This window comes from Canis lupus, chromosome 28 (assembly GCF_011100685.1).
Source record: "Canis lupus familiaris isolate Mischka breed German Shepherd chromosome 28, alternate assembly UU_Cfam_GSD_1.0, whole genome shotgun sequence".
Lineage (NCBI taxonomy): Eukaryota > Metazoa > Chordata > Mammalia > Carnivora > Canidae > Canis > Canis lupus.
This window is the reverse complement of record NC_049249.1, coordinates 18,900,934-18,917,180: the sequence shown is the minus strand read 5'-3', so window position 1 is coordinate 18,917,180 and position 16,247 is coordinate 18,900,934. Positions and strand designations below refer to the sequence as shown.

General features: G+C 40.9%; 1 protein-coding gene across 1 annotated transcript in view; it reads left to right on the top strand.

Moving 5' to 3' along the window:
- The window catches only part of SORCS1 (sortilin related VPS10 domain containing receptor 1), a 499,230-nt gene that overhangs the window by 393,210 nt on the left and 89,773 nt on the right, over nucleotides 1–16,247 (top strand). Inside the window, 5 exon segments of the mRNA XM_038578743.1 lie at nucleotides 3,841–3,987; nucleotides 11,704–11,806; nucleotides 12,066–12,142; nucleotides 14,210–14,301; nucleotides 15,660–15,767. Of these exon segments, the coding sequence (XP_038434671.1) occupies nucleotides 3,841–3,987; nucleotides 11,704–11,806; nucleotides 12,066–12,142; nucleotides 14,210–14,301; nucleotides 15,660–15,767 (527 nt within the window).

Genomic DNA, 16,247 nt, shown 5'->3' with positions numbered 1-16,247 from the left:
TGCAAGGGAAGAAATAGGGAAGAAAATAACACCTGGATGTTTTAGAGGGAGTGGTCTCCTTGACTGCAGAGGCACCCCTGGCCCCTCTCCCTCTGAGTATGTGTCTCTTCTGGCTGCGATCCTCTCTTTAGAACATAAAAATATCCTATGTCCAGAACCGAAAGAAATTATGGTCACAGATATATTCTCTTTCTTGCCATACTTATTGATTCATAATTTTTATTATCTTCAAATTTTGACACTTTGGATTTGTAATTGAAGTCTGAGTAATATTCCATTGTATACATAAACCACATCTTCTTTATCCATTCATCTTTCGATGGACACCGAGGTCTGAGATCAAGAGGGTAAGAGGGATCATCTCTCAATTAGCAGTAGAGTCAGAAACGAGCAGAAACTCTTGTTCAGGGGTCTTCCCAGCTTAGCCTCTGCATGGAGGATATGAAGGAAAGATTGGGACAGACGAGCACCCTCTAGAGATGCATATAAGAAAAAAGGAAGTGAATAGGTAGAGACATATCAGCATGTTATTCCAAGGGAATGGGAGATAGCCCATGTGAACAAGGGGAGTAAAATAAAAGAGAAGAGGGCGACACTCTGAAGCTATCATCCTAGGGCACAGTAAGTGTGCTGATGTGCTTTGTGTTGGCCTGAGCTCTGAGCTGTAACACTTCATGTTTAACATCTAACCAAAATGTTATTTTGGCTCATATGAGATTAGAGAATAAGAAATAATAACTAATTAGCTTTGAGGCTTCTGGAATCAAACTCCCCATATGAGAGGCAAAGAAAAATAAGTGGCTTCCTAACACCCTCAGCATTTTTCTGAAGAATTCAGAAAGGTAAAAAAAGGTAACAGGTCTTTCCCCCAAAAGAAGACAAACTTCGCAACAGTAAGATGTGGTATTCCCATAGGAGTACCTTCCTCAAAATCTGTGTCACTGTGAATATCTTCCTGAGGACTATTACTTTTTCCAGTCCTGTGCCATCTCTTAGCCCCCGCTCCATTCCACACAAATATGCACATAGAGTGAATACTGAGGGAGGTTATCTGGTAACATAAACGTCCCCCATCCTCAATGGAACCCCAGACCTTATACCTATGTATACACATACATGTGCACACACATTCCACATATGGGGCACTGATGCTGCTCCTTGATTTCCAAAGTTACATACAAAGCAAGAAGCTAGAAGTTTCAAGACATATCAGGTGAGACCTCACAAAAAAAAAAAAAACCCTTGAGGGAAGTGCCTTGTGCATAGAGGTGCACCATTGACACAAAAACACAAAGATGGGCTTCTCAGGCCTGGAGCAAAAGGAGCAGCTGACGGCACAGAAAACTTAGGAGCAGGGGTGACCATCTTTGCAGACCAGACCAAAAAAAGCAAGAAAAATAAAAAGCCACCACAAATGGGATTTTCACAGATAAAGTGCCTTGGCCGCAAAAGGAAAATAAGCAGACCCATGCCAGCTCATCCCCTATTGTCACACATTGCCTCCTCAGCTTTGGCAAGTTTTTATTCCCCAAGATAAACCTGAAGGCCAAGCTGCCAAAGATGAATTACAAAGCGCAGCTCTATGCTCAAGTGGCATTTGATAATGCCAAGCAGCCGGGGCCAGTAAAGTCACAGCTTCTGCAAATCAAATGAACCAGCTCCTAAACACGTATAACCCTGCTCTGACACACTTGCCAAAGAGGGAGAGGACAGGAAGGAAAATGGGCAACAGAACTACTGGAATAGGTAATAATTTCATTCTTTCTGTACTTATTGTAACCTAGAGTGTTGAATGGTTAAGACAGCGTTGTTTCTCACGGACGAGTATGCTGCAGAGGGAAAAATGAGTATGACTTTGTGAAAATTATGATTTATGAAATTTCGTTTTTAAAGAACTGGCAGTTTAATCATATTTAAATATGTAACAGCCTCTGGAACATATGTAAAAGCAATATGGGGTTCCCTGGTGAGCAGTCCTTATGGAGCTGGTATAGTGAATAAGTAAATACTATTCCTAATTATCGTTCCATCCTTGGGAGGTACAGTGCTCCTGGAATTTATGTCTTCCACATTTGTTGAGGATCAACAATGCATAAGAAACTGTCGGCTTGCTGTCGATGGCCCAGAAAGAGGCTTGTTTTCCTAAGTAGTTTAAAGTATTCCTCCCAGCTACTCGTTTATACCATTTATTTGCTTAACAAACTTGTCATTCCAAAGGAATGCAAAGTTGGCCCAACTCTAAATTATCCCATATGCCAGATCAGCAGGTACAAACTAATGAGGTCTGACTGTGTCAAAAGCCAAGGTAAAATGTACATATTCTGTTGATCGAAACGCAACCTCTGAGTTGAGAAATTCAGAGCTGTGTTTGTTAAAAGAACACCGGAAATCAGACAGATTTGAATGTGCACCCCAACTCTCTATCATAAGCAATTAAATTTTGTCTACACCTCAGTTTCTTCATTCATAGAATCTGGGCTGTAGCCCATTTGTAGTGAATGCCAGAGGCCCTGGGCATAGTGCTGGGTGAATGGCATTGACTCATGCTATTTTTTCATCCTTTTGCTTAAAAACTTTCATATTCTCCTCTAAAGGGCTGAGATAAGTGGGTTCAAATATACTTGTTAGCTTATCCACTTACTCCCAATCTGTGCTCTACAAAGCCATTCATTCTAAGTTCACCTGTTTCCTTATCCTTAAATGTGGCAGCTGGTAACTCTATCTCATGGTTACTAAGAATTGAATGAGATGGCCTGTACTGCACTGTTGCATGTATTCAAATCCTTCTTTCCCTGGCCCCCAGTCTTTCTGGGCTGTCATAATTCCAAGTAGAGTAAAATAGGTATGAAGTATTTAATACACTCAAAGACTCTTGAAAAATATGGTACACAACTAACAATTTGTTATCACACGGTTTTGTCAAGTTACCAATTTTACCTCTTTCCTCAAATATGGAAGAGAGAAGGCAATCATATTGTCAGAGCCAAGTAATTAATAAGGACTCTTGACAGTGGGAACATCGAACAAGTGTTACAGGAATGGAAGAGGGAATGATTTGACAATTTAGGGAAACCACTGCTTCTTACCTTTAAAAGCTGTTCTCTTTTGTTCAGTGTATTTCCATGGCTTAATAGAGCCATCTTTTTACAGAAGAAAAAAAGGGGGAAAAGCAACAGCAATTGGATCATGAGCTTTAAACTGACCTTTCTCAATTGCCCAAGGCTGTAAATAGCTCAACGATTTAGATAGTTATTAAGAGCATAGTCTATGAAGCCATCAGCTCTGGGTTAAAATTCCAGGTCTGCCACTTACTCTCTGTGTGACCTTAGGTAGCATGACCTTGGAGAAGTCACTTTACCTGGATGAGCCTCAGTTTCCTCATATGTAAAAAAAAAAAAAAAAAAAAAAAAGTCATGCTTAGGAGAATTGTTACAAAGATTAAAGAAAATAAAGTATTTAAGTCCATGGGTGCTATGCCTAACATAAAATTAAAGTAGCCCTATTTATGCATCATTTGCCAGGCAGCAGAACTGAAAGCACCAGATTTTTAACTCCAGGCAACTGCAAACTATCACAAACCTACCTTAGACGAAGTAAAAAGCTTCCATCAAACTTAGAATACAACTGCCATACTGTAAGGGGCATAGATCTATTGCTTTTGTGTCCCACAGTTCAGGGAGTCATTATACTTCAGCATTACCCCTTTTCCCCCAGCCTCACCCTCTCTTTCCGCTAAGACAAGTCCTTACAGCTGAATTTGACAGTATGCTTATTTTTTAAGTAAACCAATGTATCCTAGCTCAAATTGATGTATTTTTCAGCCATGTCAATTTTTCCCAGGTAGCAGGGATAAAGGGAATGTTCTTGGCTAACAAGAAGATTGACAACCAAGTGAAGACTTTCATCACATATAACAAAGGCCGAGACTGGCGTTTGCTGCAGGCGCCGGACACGGATCTAAGGGGAGACCCTGTGCACTGCTTACTGGTGAGTTTTCACCTTGGAGAAGAATGTTGCACACACTGGAGGGCTAAAGTGGATACTAAACAAGCAGATGAAGGTGGTTCCAAGGCTTGTTGTTTAACTGGTGAACAAAAGGGGACAGAACTGAGCATGAAGGCAGAGTGTGTGCAAGAGTCACTATGCTGCCTTTTGTGATGTACTGGAAAGATAAGAGGGCATGAGGGGGTTAAGGAAGGCATCACATCAAGGATTCTGAGTTTGCAGCAAAGTTCTATTGAGGACCTCAAGTTATAGTTTAAGGGAGAATGTGATAGTTTCCATCTATGTTGGGGATATGCACCCTTACTTTCCCATGAATGACTTGTTATATATCCACTGATACATAAATTCAGCTGTAGAATTGATGAACTGAAAGCAAATGTAAATTTTGTAGATGTGTTTTCCAGCAAAGGTGTTTAATCATATTTTCAGAGGCGTTTATGCCTCAAACAAGGATAAGAACTAATCCAAACCCTCATATATACTCTTTGTAATACGTTCTGTTCATCTGTGTCTCATTCTGTATAGCTGGGGTTGTTAGACCATATGACCTGGGAGGCAAATATGGCCTACCACTTGTTTTTCTAAATACAGTTTTACTGGAACATGGTCATGTTTGTTTATAAATGGACTGTGGCTGCTTTTGCCCACATGGCAGAACTGAATAGACATGGCAAGGAATGTATGGTCCATAAAGCCTATAGTATTTATTACCTGGCCCTTAAAAAAAGAAAATCTTACTGACCATTGCTTTGAAGTATGGTCTTCTTTTATTATATGAAGGTGTCCAGGAAGGGGATCAGAGTTGAGTCTTGCCTTCAAGGAGTTTTCAGTCCTCTTGAAAGAGACTAGATTACTAATGAGAGATAATAGGGCCACATCTCACTCCTCATAGTAGCTCTGATGCTGCCCCAAGCTTGATGTGTGAATAGATACTGAGTGAACACAGAAGGAGGGGAGGAAGAGATTAATTGCAAAACAAAGTATACCTAAGTGCTAATTTCTGTGAAACAGTTTATCTAAAGGAGAGATCTGTATGTAAACTTTGAGGGGAGATGTCTTAGTTTTAGTTTGAAGGATTTGGTTGTGGACACACACACGAATATGTATCAGCGTTCACAGTTTTCATACAATTCCAACGTTGATGTTATCCACACTCAGCTTGCTTTGTCCCATGAAGTCTGAACAGTCACTTTGCAGGTTCATCTCACACAGCTGTAGGCAGGTCACCCTCCTACTCGAGAAGATGCCAGCAGCCATGGCTTGACCTTATTAGTTGCAAAGGATATCACAGTTGTCACTGTGTATCAGAGAAGCAGTCTAAAATTCAGCCTCCCACTCAGCTTCCATCCTTATTACTGGTAATGTACCGGGGGGGGAAAAAAAGCCAGTTGTAATAGTAAGTGCACAAAGCCAGTGACAGAGCAAGTAAATGTAACAGTTATTTATTGAATACCTACTCTATACAAGGCATTGTTCAGTAGCATTTTAAAAAACAGAGCCACCTTCCTAGTTTAGCTATTCCAAGTTAAGGCATCATGGTATTTAGCCAAAGAAGCATGAGATGCACCATTGCTTCAATGTGGTCCTCCATCCCACCATGCACTTGGAGATTAAATGCCCATGAGAGAGAATTAACCATAGCACCCAAACAGGCTTGCCTGTGATCACTCTGGCATCATAAATGAGTCAGTAGAAATGCCTCAGACACAAAGCACTTAGTGTAGTGCTTCCTGCTTTACCTCCAGCCCAGTTTTAAGAAGGCTTCTTATTGCGTTTAAAGATTTTATTTGTTTGAGATAGAGCATGAGAGAGAAGCATAAGCCAGGGGAGGGGTGGAGGGAGAGGGAGAAGCAGACTCTTTGCTGAGCAAGAACACCCCCCCCATGTGGGGCTGGATCTTGGGACCCTGAGATCATGACCCAAGCTCATGGCAGATGCTTAACCAACTGAGCCACCCAGGTGCTTAGGAAGTCTTACTGCCATGCCTCCAAAATATAAATGCAGTAGCAGCTTGCTTACCTATCTCCACTGAGACTGTCCTAATCCAAGCCACCATCATTCCCACCTGCCCTACAGTGACAGACTCCCAACTGGTCCTCTTGTCTCTACCCGGCAGTCTTTTCTCTAGACAGCAGCCAATGAGATCTTTTCTTTTGTAATCCAACTCTACTGAGGTAAAACCGAAAAACTATATCAAAAAAGTACTCGTCTTAAGAGTATAGTTTGACGAATCTTGACAAATGTAGATACCTATGTGACCACTACCATGGTCAAGATAGAACATTTTCATCACCCTCAAAAATTCCTTTGCACCCCTTTGCAGTCAGAGTTTCTATACCCCCGGCTGTAGACAACCACAAATCCGCTTTCCTTACTGTAGGTTGGATTTCTCTTTTCTCAAATTTTATGTAAATGAGATCAACTTGAGTTTTAAAAAATCAGATTTTATCCCTCCTTTACTTAAAGTTTCTAATGACTTTCTTACTAAGGTAGAATAAAATTTCGGTACTATACTGTGGCCTTCGAGGTCTCATATGGACCGTCTTCAGCCTGCTTCTCCAGCCTCTCTCCCTCCTCCCTTACATAAGCCACTGTTTGGGAGGACACCACCTCTTTCCATTCCTTGAGCTCACTGCGCTCCTTTATGTCTTAGGCTCTGCATTCACCATTATTTCTCTTAAAATGTCATTTCCTTAGTCTGGCTTTTTTTGGCATTCAGATCCTTGCCTGATTACCTTAATCTCAGAGACTTTCTTAAGCTTCCTCTACGGTGGTATTAGCCTGATTCTTTTTTATCCATGACCCTCCTAGTTCTCTGAAATCAGCACAGATGTTTGTTGACTGTCTTGTCTCCCTTCTCCTGCTAAAATGTGAGCTCTGAAAAAAAAAATAAAATAAAATAAAATAAAATAAAATAAAATAAAATAAAATAAAATAAAATAAAATAAAATGTGAGCTCTGTTGAGGTACTGTGGCCGTCTTTCTGGCCACTGCAAAGAATCAGCTCAAGAATCACTCATGCCGCGGGGCAGGTGTTCAGCGTGTGTTGATGTTATGAGTATTGTTTGTCTAAAGTCCATGCTTCATTGACAGGTGTAGTTTCAGTTTCACATTTGGACCTCAGTGGAAACTTTCCCTTGCCACTGACAGCCACACTGAGGGATCTGTCATAATATCCACTTCCGAAGTTCAGAGGCTCAGGTTGACCCTTCAGTTAACAAAATCAGTAGGCTCATTAAGATCCAGGAAAGATGAATTAATGGGCTCTAGATGTATGGTACCCAGGAGTCTTTTGGCCTGCCTCCCTCATTAACCCTGTTTGATGTACTTTCAATCTGAGTTTTACAAAACAGGCTGAGGAAAGGAAATGGCAAAAGGAGTGGGGGGGCAGAGGGAGGGGCAGGGACCGAAATCACTTATAAAAATCTGCCAAAGACACAAAATAGGAAAGTAAATCTTTGAGCTATAGGAGACCCGGACCATTAAAAACCTTCTTTAGGCTTGGGAGCTGGTGGCAGAGAAGAGATAAAAAGTGATTTTAGATTGTGAGCACTTGGAAAGGGACAGTGTCACTGAAAGCCCAGCCTAGTGATTAGAAAGCAGTTTTTCCAGCAGGGCTGTTACAACTGTGGAACAGGTTCAGAATTACAGCCCCAAACAGAATGTCCCTGGTACAATGTATTCTAGAGAAATAAGACATCCAGAGTAATTTGCGGCTGTATTTTTAGGACTTTTAGACTGATTGCCTGGAGGGCTCAGCTAGGATTTCTTTTCTCAGAAGAGTACATTGTACACTTGGATGGGGTATTACAGGTCATGGTCCACCTGCCTCCAAAGCCTCTGGTTTGGGCTCCCAAGAGGCAAGATGCGAGCTGAGCCTGTGTCAAATTCTTTGGGTCCCTAGGGAAAACATAGTGTTTTGTGGAGAGAGGCAGTGACTTCTTTGTGGATTCAGTTGACGGTTCTCTGTTGGAGCTAGGCAGCCCGCTTCCCCAGGAGATTCCTGACTGTGTTTTCCACTCGCTTGCACAGGCTGTGACTCTGCATGTATGTTGGATTGGTGTGGAACTGAATGCCCCAGACTCCTCCTGTTGGCCTGGAGCCCTCTCTCTTCTTTGCCATTGACTCTTTACTATAAATCGAATGGATTTCTAGCTCCAGTTCAGGGCACATACACATACACAAATGTGTATGTGCAGGGAGTGGTTTTGGAGGATACTATTTAAGACTTTAGCTGCTGCCTTGTTATTTAGAAAAGGTTCGGTTTGGCTTTTCAGTGTAATACTCAGATTAGGAGCCCTAGGGATAAGGGTACCATGAAGACTTAAAGGCTGTTAGCAAGAGGTTGGGAAAAAGAAGAAGTAGAATGAGAAGCTGATTCTCAAATAATCTAACAATTTGTTGTTTATTTTTTAATTTATTGTATGTTTAATTCATGTTGGGAGGCACATCTCCTGTCATTTAGTAATTCTCTGTTGGCCATCCACAGTGCTAGGAAAGCAGTAGCTAGTTAATGAATGGATCAATTAAATCCAACAGACATTTAGTGAGCACTAGCAGTGGCCAAAGGATTTTGCTGGTTAAATATGAGAAAGAAAAGAATAAGGCAAGAGAAAGGTAATTAGGACCTAGAGATCCATGCTGGGCTTCAGGAAGTCTGCGAACTCCCTGAAATTGAACACAGAACTCAGTGTGCATTTGCCTTTATGTATTTTTTTTCTTGGGATAGAGTCCTTAGTTTGCCTCAGATCCTCAAACTCAAAACCTGATGGTGAAAAGATTAAAGACAAAGATCTAGTAGCTCCTGATATTGAAGAGTTGATGATGTGCCATGCCCCGTGACTGGGTTTGAGCAAGGACACAAAGAGCAGTTGCCAAACACACATGCTGCTCCCTCCCTTCTCTGTAAGTCAGCTGCTGGGTCCTGGTGGTTTCCGTGGACAGTTCTGCATTTTCTCAATGTGGAAAGATAAGGGACATAGCTGCCTTTGCGACAAGCTGTACTTTGACTCTCCTAAATTGGAGATAACTCTGGAAAGATACTCAGATATTTATGACCTGGTTGGTAATGGGAGAAAAGAATGCAAGAAGGCTGGAGAGAAGGAAGGAAAGGAGAGGTAGGTGGAGTGCCCCCTGCCTGGGCAATGTATGTATAACAATTAGAGAGCCTTGTCAGCAGTGGTGTCCCACAGGAATTTGCAGTGGCTTGATAGCCATTATAATTTTTGGTGACTTGATTTTGACAGATCTCCAAAACTGGTCGAGTACAAAAGTTTAACTCAAAAAAGTAAAGATGAATCACTTAACATTGTTTTTCTTTGAGCGTTGATGTAGACTATCTGCCTTGAAAAAAATGGAAGGAAAAAAAAAAAAGTCAGGGAATATTCTCCTCATACCAGCTGGGGGCAATCCAGTACTGCAAATGTGAGAGTGCAGGAAAAAAGTGCACCAAAAAGAGCACTTCTAATGTTTTTGCTATGGCCCGAATTGGTATATTTTTTCTCAAATTAATTTATCTCGGGCCCCTGAAAGCCATAGCCACAGAGCAGTGCTGAGATGGCCAATTGAAAATGCCGTCTTTCCTTTGTAATGGCAAGCACCCTATATCGAATAATCCTTGATCGGGTCAGGTGGCAACTGAGCTTCACAATCTTCTAAGCTGTTAAGTGATGAAGTATGTGGCAAGCATCTGGCTCAAGATTGCAAACTGGGAGCTCCCTTAGCTGAGGATATTCTGCTCTGTTGTGTTACAAAAGGCCCTCCAGGAAGCCCATGTGACAAGGCTAATCCTCTAAGAGTTATGTACTTCTTGGAATACCATGGAAATACTCCACATTAATCTGATTATGTGGTTTATAAGTTAGCCCAACTTACCTCTAGCACTGTTCTGAGTAAAATAGTCAACAAAGGTCTTTCAGGTCCTGCATAAAGCATTGCTTGATATTTCAAGCGTTTATTGGCTGTCTTTTTTTAGATTTGATGCTAGGTTCCACAGATAATTCATATTAGTACTTGATGTTTTCTCTTTAATTATAGAGCTTATCTCTTAGGGAGTTAAAAGTATTCATACCTCAAATAGGTAATATGAGATTGCACATGTTCAGATAAATCAGAGAAGGGGAGATTCTGATAGGCTGCAGCTGTCAGGAAAACTTTCACGGAGAAATGGCTTGACATCTCCACTTTCTCCTGCCTTAGTGTCTGTCAGTAGAACAGTACTGTCCTAGAACCCCCACAAACATAACAGTGCCCATTCCCGTCTTCCTCTTGGGCAAAAGGAAGCCAAGCATTTAGGTCCAACTGAGTCTTTTATAGTAGCAGTCTTCCCTACTTTTATGAAACATTATAAGTGAAAATTCCTTTTTGGAAAGCTTTCCATGAAATTTTCAGGCCAAACCCATCATTTATTACTCTCATTATCCCTTGAGAGTTTACTCTCTACGTTGGCAGTGGGGAATAGCCCTGTTTCGATCTACTGTTTCATTTCACCAGTATTTTGGCTGCTCTTATTCCTGAGCTTCATTTTTAGTTTGTCATTTACTCTATCCCATATAAATTTAATCATTGTATCTCTGTAGCTCTCTGAATATCTGCCGGCTGAGACCTACAGAACAGAATGAAAGTAATAACAGAGATACATTGGTGATTCCAAAAACTCAAGCCGATAAGATTAGAAAATAATCTTTTTGAGAGATGAAAAGAGATGTGGGTTCAGACACAAACTTGTAGTTTTTGACAACTCAGTACCAGAACTATCTTAAATGAAATTTATATAAGATTTATTATCCTGTGTTTGAAAACTGTTGATATCTTAATCAGAGAATTTGATCGAGATTTTTGCACACAGATAACAAGTCCCTTAAATTTTCATTTAAATTGTTATTACTAGTGCATTTTGTCTACAAGCTTGACTTTTATACTGAATAATACTGATTCTGATAATACCCTGACATGGATACTGTGTTGATTGCCTGGTAGATGTTAAGAGAGTTTCACATTCCATACAGCTTCTTCTGTACAATTGAGACCAAGGTCTCCAATGGACAGTGGCCAAGAGGTGCCTGCTGACTTCTTCAGAGCCCTCCCAGCCTGACCAAAACTTTTTTCCTGACTTGATATCCCATTTTTCCTCCTCAGTCTTACATGTCTAAACTCTTCTGCTTCTTTCCTTTGTTATTGATATCACTCAGGCCTGAAATATTATTTATCTGGTCTTTGGTTGGTCTTTGCCTCAGGCACCATTTTCTCCTTGAAGCCTTCCCTGATCCAAAGTTGGACATAGTCATGTCAGCCTGTAGAACTTCATATTTCATCTTTACTGACCTTATGGCTGTTGCAATAGTCTCTTTTTATGATATTCAGTAGAAAAATCTTAAATACTTCATGACAGCAGAGACCAAATTTTAGTCAATGTAAGTCTTTCATAACCCCGTTTTACACATAGAGTACTAAAATACTTGAATGACCAAATGGCAATCAAGGCAGTAGATCAGACTCAAAATGAAGATACTCCCTCATTCCCCAGTTTGGTACCTGCCTTAGACTTAGCAGACACCAGTTATCTGCTGAATGGAAGATGAGTGCATGGATGGATAGCTAGATGGGATGGTTGGATGAATGACTGGATCCTCTGAATCTGGACTTTAAATGACCATTGAGATTATAAGCTTTTATGACCTTCATTTCTCCTCTTCTCAGCCCTATTGCTCACTACACCTCCACCTTAAGGTCTCCGAGAATCCCTACACGTCAGGGATCATTGCCAGCCGAGACACAGCTCCCAGCATCATAGTGGCTTCAGGTAAGCTTGCCTGGTTGGCTTGCTGTTGGAAATTGTATTTATTTTAAGAATCTAGATATCTGTGTTGGGAACTTAACAAGCAAGCAAAAATATCTTGCAAGTTGCCTCAACTATTGACTGAAGCAACTATACTGAAAAACCCTGCTCGTATATAATATTTACAGTCTCAGCCCATCTCAGGGCAGCGTAGATTGCCAGTATAGCCCATTGTAAGCTTTTGCAAAAATCTCTCCCACTAATGGTGATGTGCTTTCTCTAGGTAATATTGGTTCTGAATTATCAGACAGCGACATCAGCATGTTTGTCTCTTCAGATGCAGGGAACACCTGGAGGCAGGTAAGAAGGCATCCCGGGCAGAGGTGTTTAAATGACATAAACATTGTTTAACTTGGTTAAGTTCTGGGAACTCATTCGACCCTATGTAAATTCTAAAGCTCATCGATGTGTTTATTTTCCTATTTTGTTTTATGAGAGTCTTAAAGAAGTCTTTGAGTTTAGCAGATATTTATGCAACGTGATTGTTTTTTGTCCTTCAATAAAAATGACCCTTTTTCAGAGCCTGTATCTAAGAAAGTTTATAAGTGACAATGAAACCAAATTGAATCTAACTGATTTTTTTTCCAAGAAAATCAGGATTCCAAAGAGGTTATTATGTAGGGAACATGGGGCCTGGGGGGTAGATTATATACCCAACACTGGGTTGTCTCCATAAATTTCCCTTGCCTTAGAGTCAGAGTAGAGAGGAATGCAGTGACACAGAAACAGCCATTACCCAGGTGGTATCCTGAAATGTTTAAATTTCATGTGCAGAAGACAGAGTAATAACCATCAGGGTGCATATGTTAGGAAAGGTAGAAATGGAATCACTTTAAACCAATGTGTTTAGCTTAAATGCTTCCTCTCTTTCTTCTAAATGAAAATTAGATACCCATAGCTTATAAAACAGGCATTTAATGAGGTTTAGCAATCATAACAAGATATGTGCCTAATGCATGGTTGTTACACTTCAATAAATATATTTTAATAACCTACTGACGTTTAATTATCATACAATAACTAGCACCATAAATTGAAATCTAATGCACAGGTAATCACACAGAAATGAGAACACTCTGCTGTAAATTTTAGACAGAGATGTCCGTGTTATGGCCAGTTACCATTTCCTAGCTTCAGAACCTTCATAGGTCCTCGGTGTGATTCACATGATTTAACGAGAGAGAGAAGCAGGGAAGAAATTTGCTTAAGAAACCTGAGGGCTGGGGATCCCTGGGTGGCTCAGCAGTTTAGCACCTGCCTTCAGCCCAGGGCATGATCCTGGAGTCCCGGGATCGAGTCCCGCATCAGACTCCCTGCATGGAGCCTGCTTCTCTCTCTGCCTGTCTCTCTCTCTCTCTCTCTCTCTCTCTCTCTCATGAATAAATAGATAAAATCTTAAAAAAAAAAAAAAAGAAACCTCAGGGACTATTGATCTTGGAGATATGTAGGTACATGCACTATTAACCTGCCTCTGGGGAATAGTTCAAGAGCCAGGATCCCATTTTGTTTCTCCCAGCACCCTAAACCAAGTAAAGAACTCTCAACATCTGTAGTCCTGAGATAACACCTTAGGTGTAAGAGGTAAACAACGGGGAAAATAATTATGTCTGTAGTGTAGCCACAGACAAGCCAATACTAACAGTGCAATTATGAGGAAAGAGTACACATCCTTTATGGAGAGGACACAGAAATTGTTTGCAGCCCGTTTCCACTTGACTTCAAATTGATTTCTCCACATTTGGAGAAAAACCTAAATGACACATCTACCCAAAGTTGATTCCACTTTGATCAGAATTACTTTTTGGCTTGGTTGAGAATCTATGAATTAGACAAGAACAACTTTCCTCTGTAACACTTGGAAACTCTGAAACAATTACTTCTGGGAAGGACATCGTAATTCTGCAAGTCCCAGCTCTGTGAGTTACTATATGTATGGCCTTAGGCAAGTCACATCTTCCTAAACCTTAGTTTTCTCATCTGTAAAATTGAGAATGTTGGAGTAAAGTGTCTCTAAGATTTCTTCCTTCTACAGATGCTACACAATATGATGGCTACCCAGTATTCTGACATGGTCATCAGTGGGAATCAACAAAACTTACTGCAAAAAAAAAAAAAAGATGGGAATATAAACATGAATACATAACTATTAATTCTTCAGATTTCTTTTGTGGCACACCTAAAGTCATTTTATATGACTCCAGTGGTATGTGCAGCCCACCTTAGGAAGCATTGTGTGCAACCGTCTTTCCAAAGATTTTGGGAGACCCTGTTCTATTGTGGGAGGGATTTTTCTGCTCTAACAAAGACTAATTCTGAGTGTGTGCGGATGTGGATATGTGTCCATCTGTATGTGTTTTCCTCTTGCAGATCTTTGAAGAAGAACACAGTGTTTTGTATCTGGATCAGGGTGGAGTTCTGGTTGCTATGAAGCACACATCTCTCCCAATTCGACATCTCTGGTAAGGATACCTGTTGCCCATGAGTCATGCACTGGATGGCTCCATCTTGCTAAGACCAGTTGAGTACTCAGGCTATCAGATAGGGACTGTGTTTGTAGTAAAACGTCAATGGCTACTAGAACATAATTTATACCTTTGCCTTTAGTAAAATAAGATTATATTGCCTGAAGTTTCACAAAAGAAGGAAGAAAGGAGATAGGAAGATGAAAAGGAGAAAGGAGGGGAGGGAGGAGGGAGAGAGAGGGAGGGAGGGGGGGAGAGAGAGAGAGAGAGAGAGAGAGAGAGAGAGAGAGAGATTGAGATCGATTCTGCCCCTGAGAGAGTTGCTGTGTGATGTTTTTCAAATATGTCAAGACCCTCCCCAGTACCTTCCTTATTCCTTCAGGTATATTCACAGGGACAGCGGTGTGTCAGGTATACAATGGGAAGAAGTTAAGAGTAGCTTAACGTGTATTCATTATATGTGTTCTGCACAGAGATCAGTAGTTCAGGGCATGTCTATTCCTGTCTCCTTTCCCCTGATCCTACTTCCTTAGCTTCCTTTAGAAGGTGGGGTGACAATCTGCAACTCTACCTGTAGGTCTCACACAGATGGACGTGCAAGGCCTAACTTCCAGAATGGTTTCTAGTAGACTCCTTCATCTGTGTTTTTGAAAGGGTCTCTCTCCACATGCAAGCTTGTTCAAAACCAAAAGCATGATTTTCCCTCTGGTGTTAGTTACTTTGGAGACTGACGGGAAAGCTGCAGAAATAAGAGAAATGGAAACTTAGCATGGGGGAAGAAATCCACCGAGAAAGGCAGAGCAAAGGAAACATCCTGTGTGACCAGCAGAGTTTCAGACCTCTCTTACTCTCGAGAGCCAGTCCTCTGTACCCACTCCCTCAATGAGTCAGCTAGGATTCGTAACAGTGTAGGAGGGAAGCCACTAAGGGTTTGCTTGCTTAGAGGCAGCTGGTGCAAGTCCATCTAAGTAGGTCTCATAAGGCCATTGCTCTTCAGAATTACCAGTAAGGCTTGCTGCTAGATTGCAGTGTTTTGGAAAGGGTCACATTGAGATCTGAGATCTAATAAAATATCCAAATTAAAAAAAATTCTATCAAAGACTTATTATTATTCCCATTCCATGCGGCTTTCCCCTTACGGCTGTTATAACACATCTGGGTCCCAAATCACTTGGCTAACTGTATTTCTACCTTCTGATGTAATTAAGAATACTTATTCATATAAAAGGCTTACTTTGACAGTGCCCCGGGTACTTTTAAAATATATTCTCTCCTGGCTGATAGTATCTTTCCTCTGAAAGGATTTTTTTTTTTTTCTTTTGAGATCTGATGCCTGTTATTTCTTCTTTCATTAGGTTGAGTTTTGATGAAGGGAGATCTTGGAGCAAGTATAGTTTCACATCTATTCCACTTTTTGTGGATGGAGTTCTGGGTGAGCCTGGGGAAGAGACTCTAATCATGACGTAAGTGGAAAAGTATGATGTCTTCTAATTTTAATATAAATCCGGAAACATGTTTCTTCTTTTCTCTTTAAAGATTTTATTTATTAATTTATTTGAGAAAGAGAGAGAGAGAGCATGCATGAGCAGGGGGAAGGGCAGAGGCAGAGAATCTCAAGCAGACTCCATGCTATACACAGAGCCCCATGTGGGGCTCAATCTCACAACCCTGAGAACTCAGCCTAAGTCAAAACCAAGATTTGGACACCTAATCAACTGAGCCACCCACACACCCCCAGAAACGTGTTGCTTTTAGCAAACCTGGTTAGATTTGAAATTGCTACCAAGGTCAGTACATCTGATTTCAAGGTTTCTCAGCAAAGGGGAAAGAAAAATGTGGGTGACTATTTTCTTGGCTCTTTACTAATTAGGACACCCACACTGAGGGTTAGGCAGCAGCAGGACACAGCTAATTTCTTCCTATACTGAGGGGGCTTAGGGAAA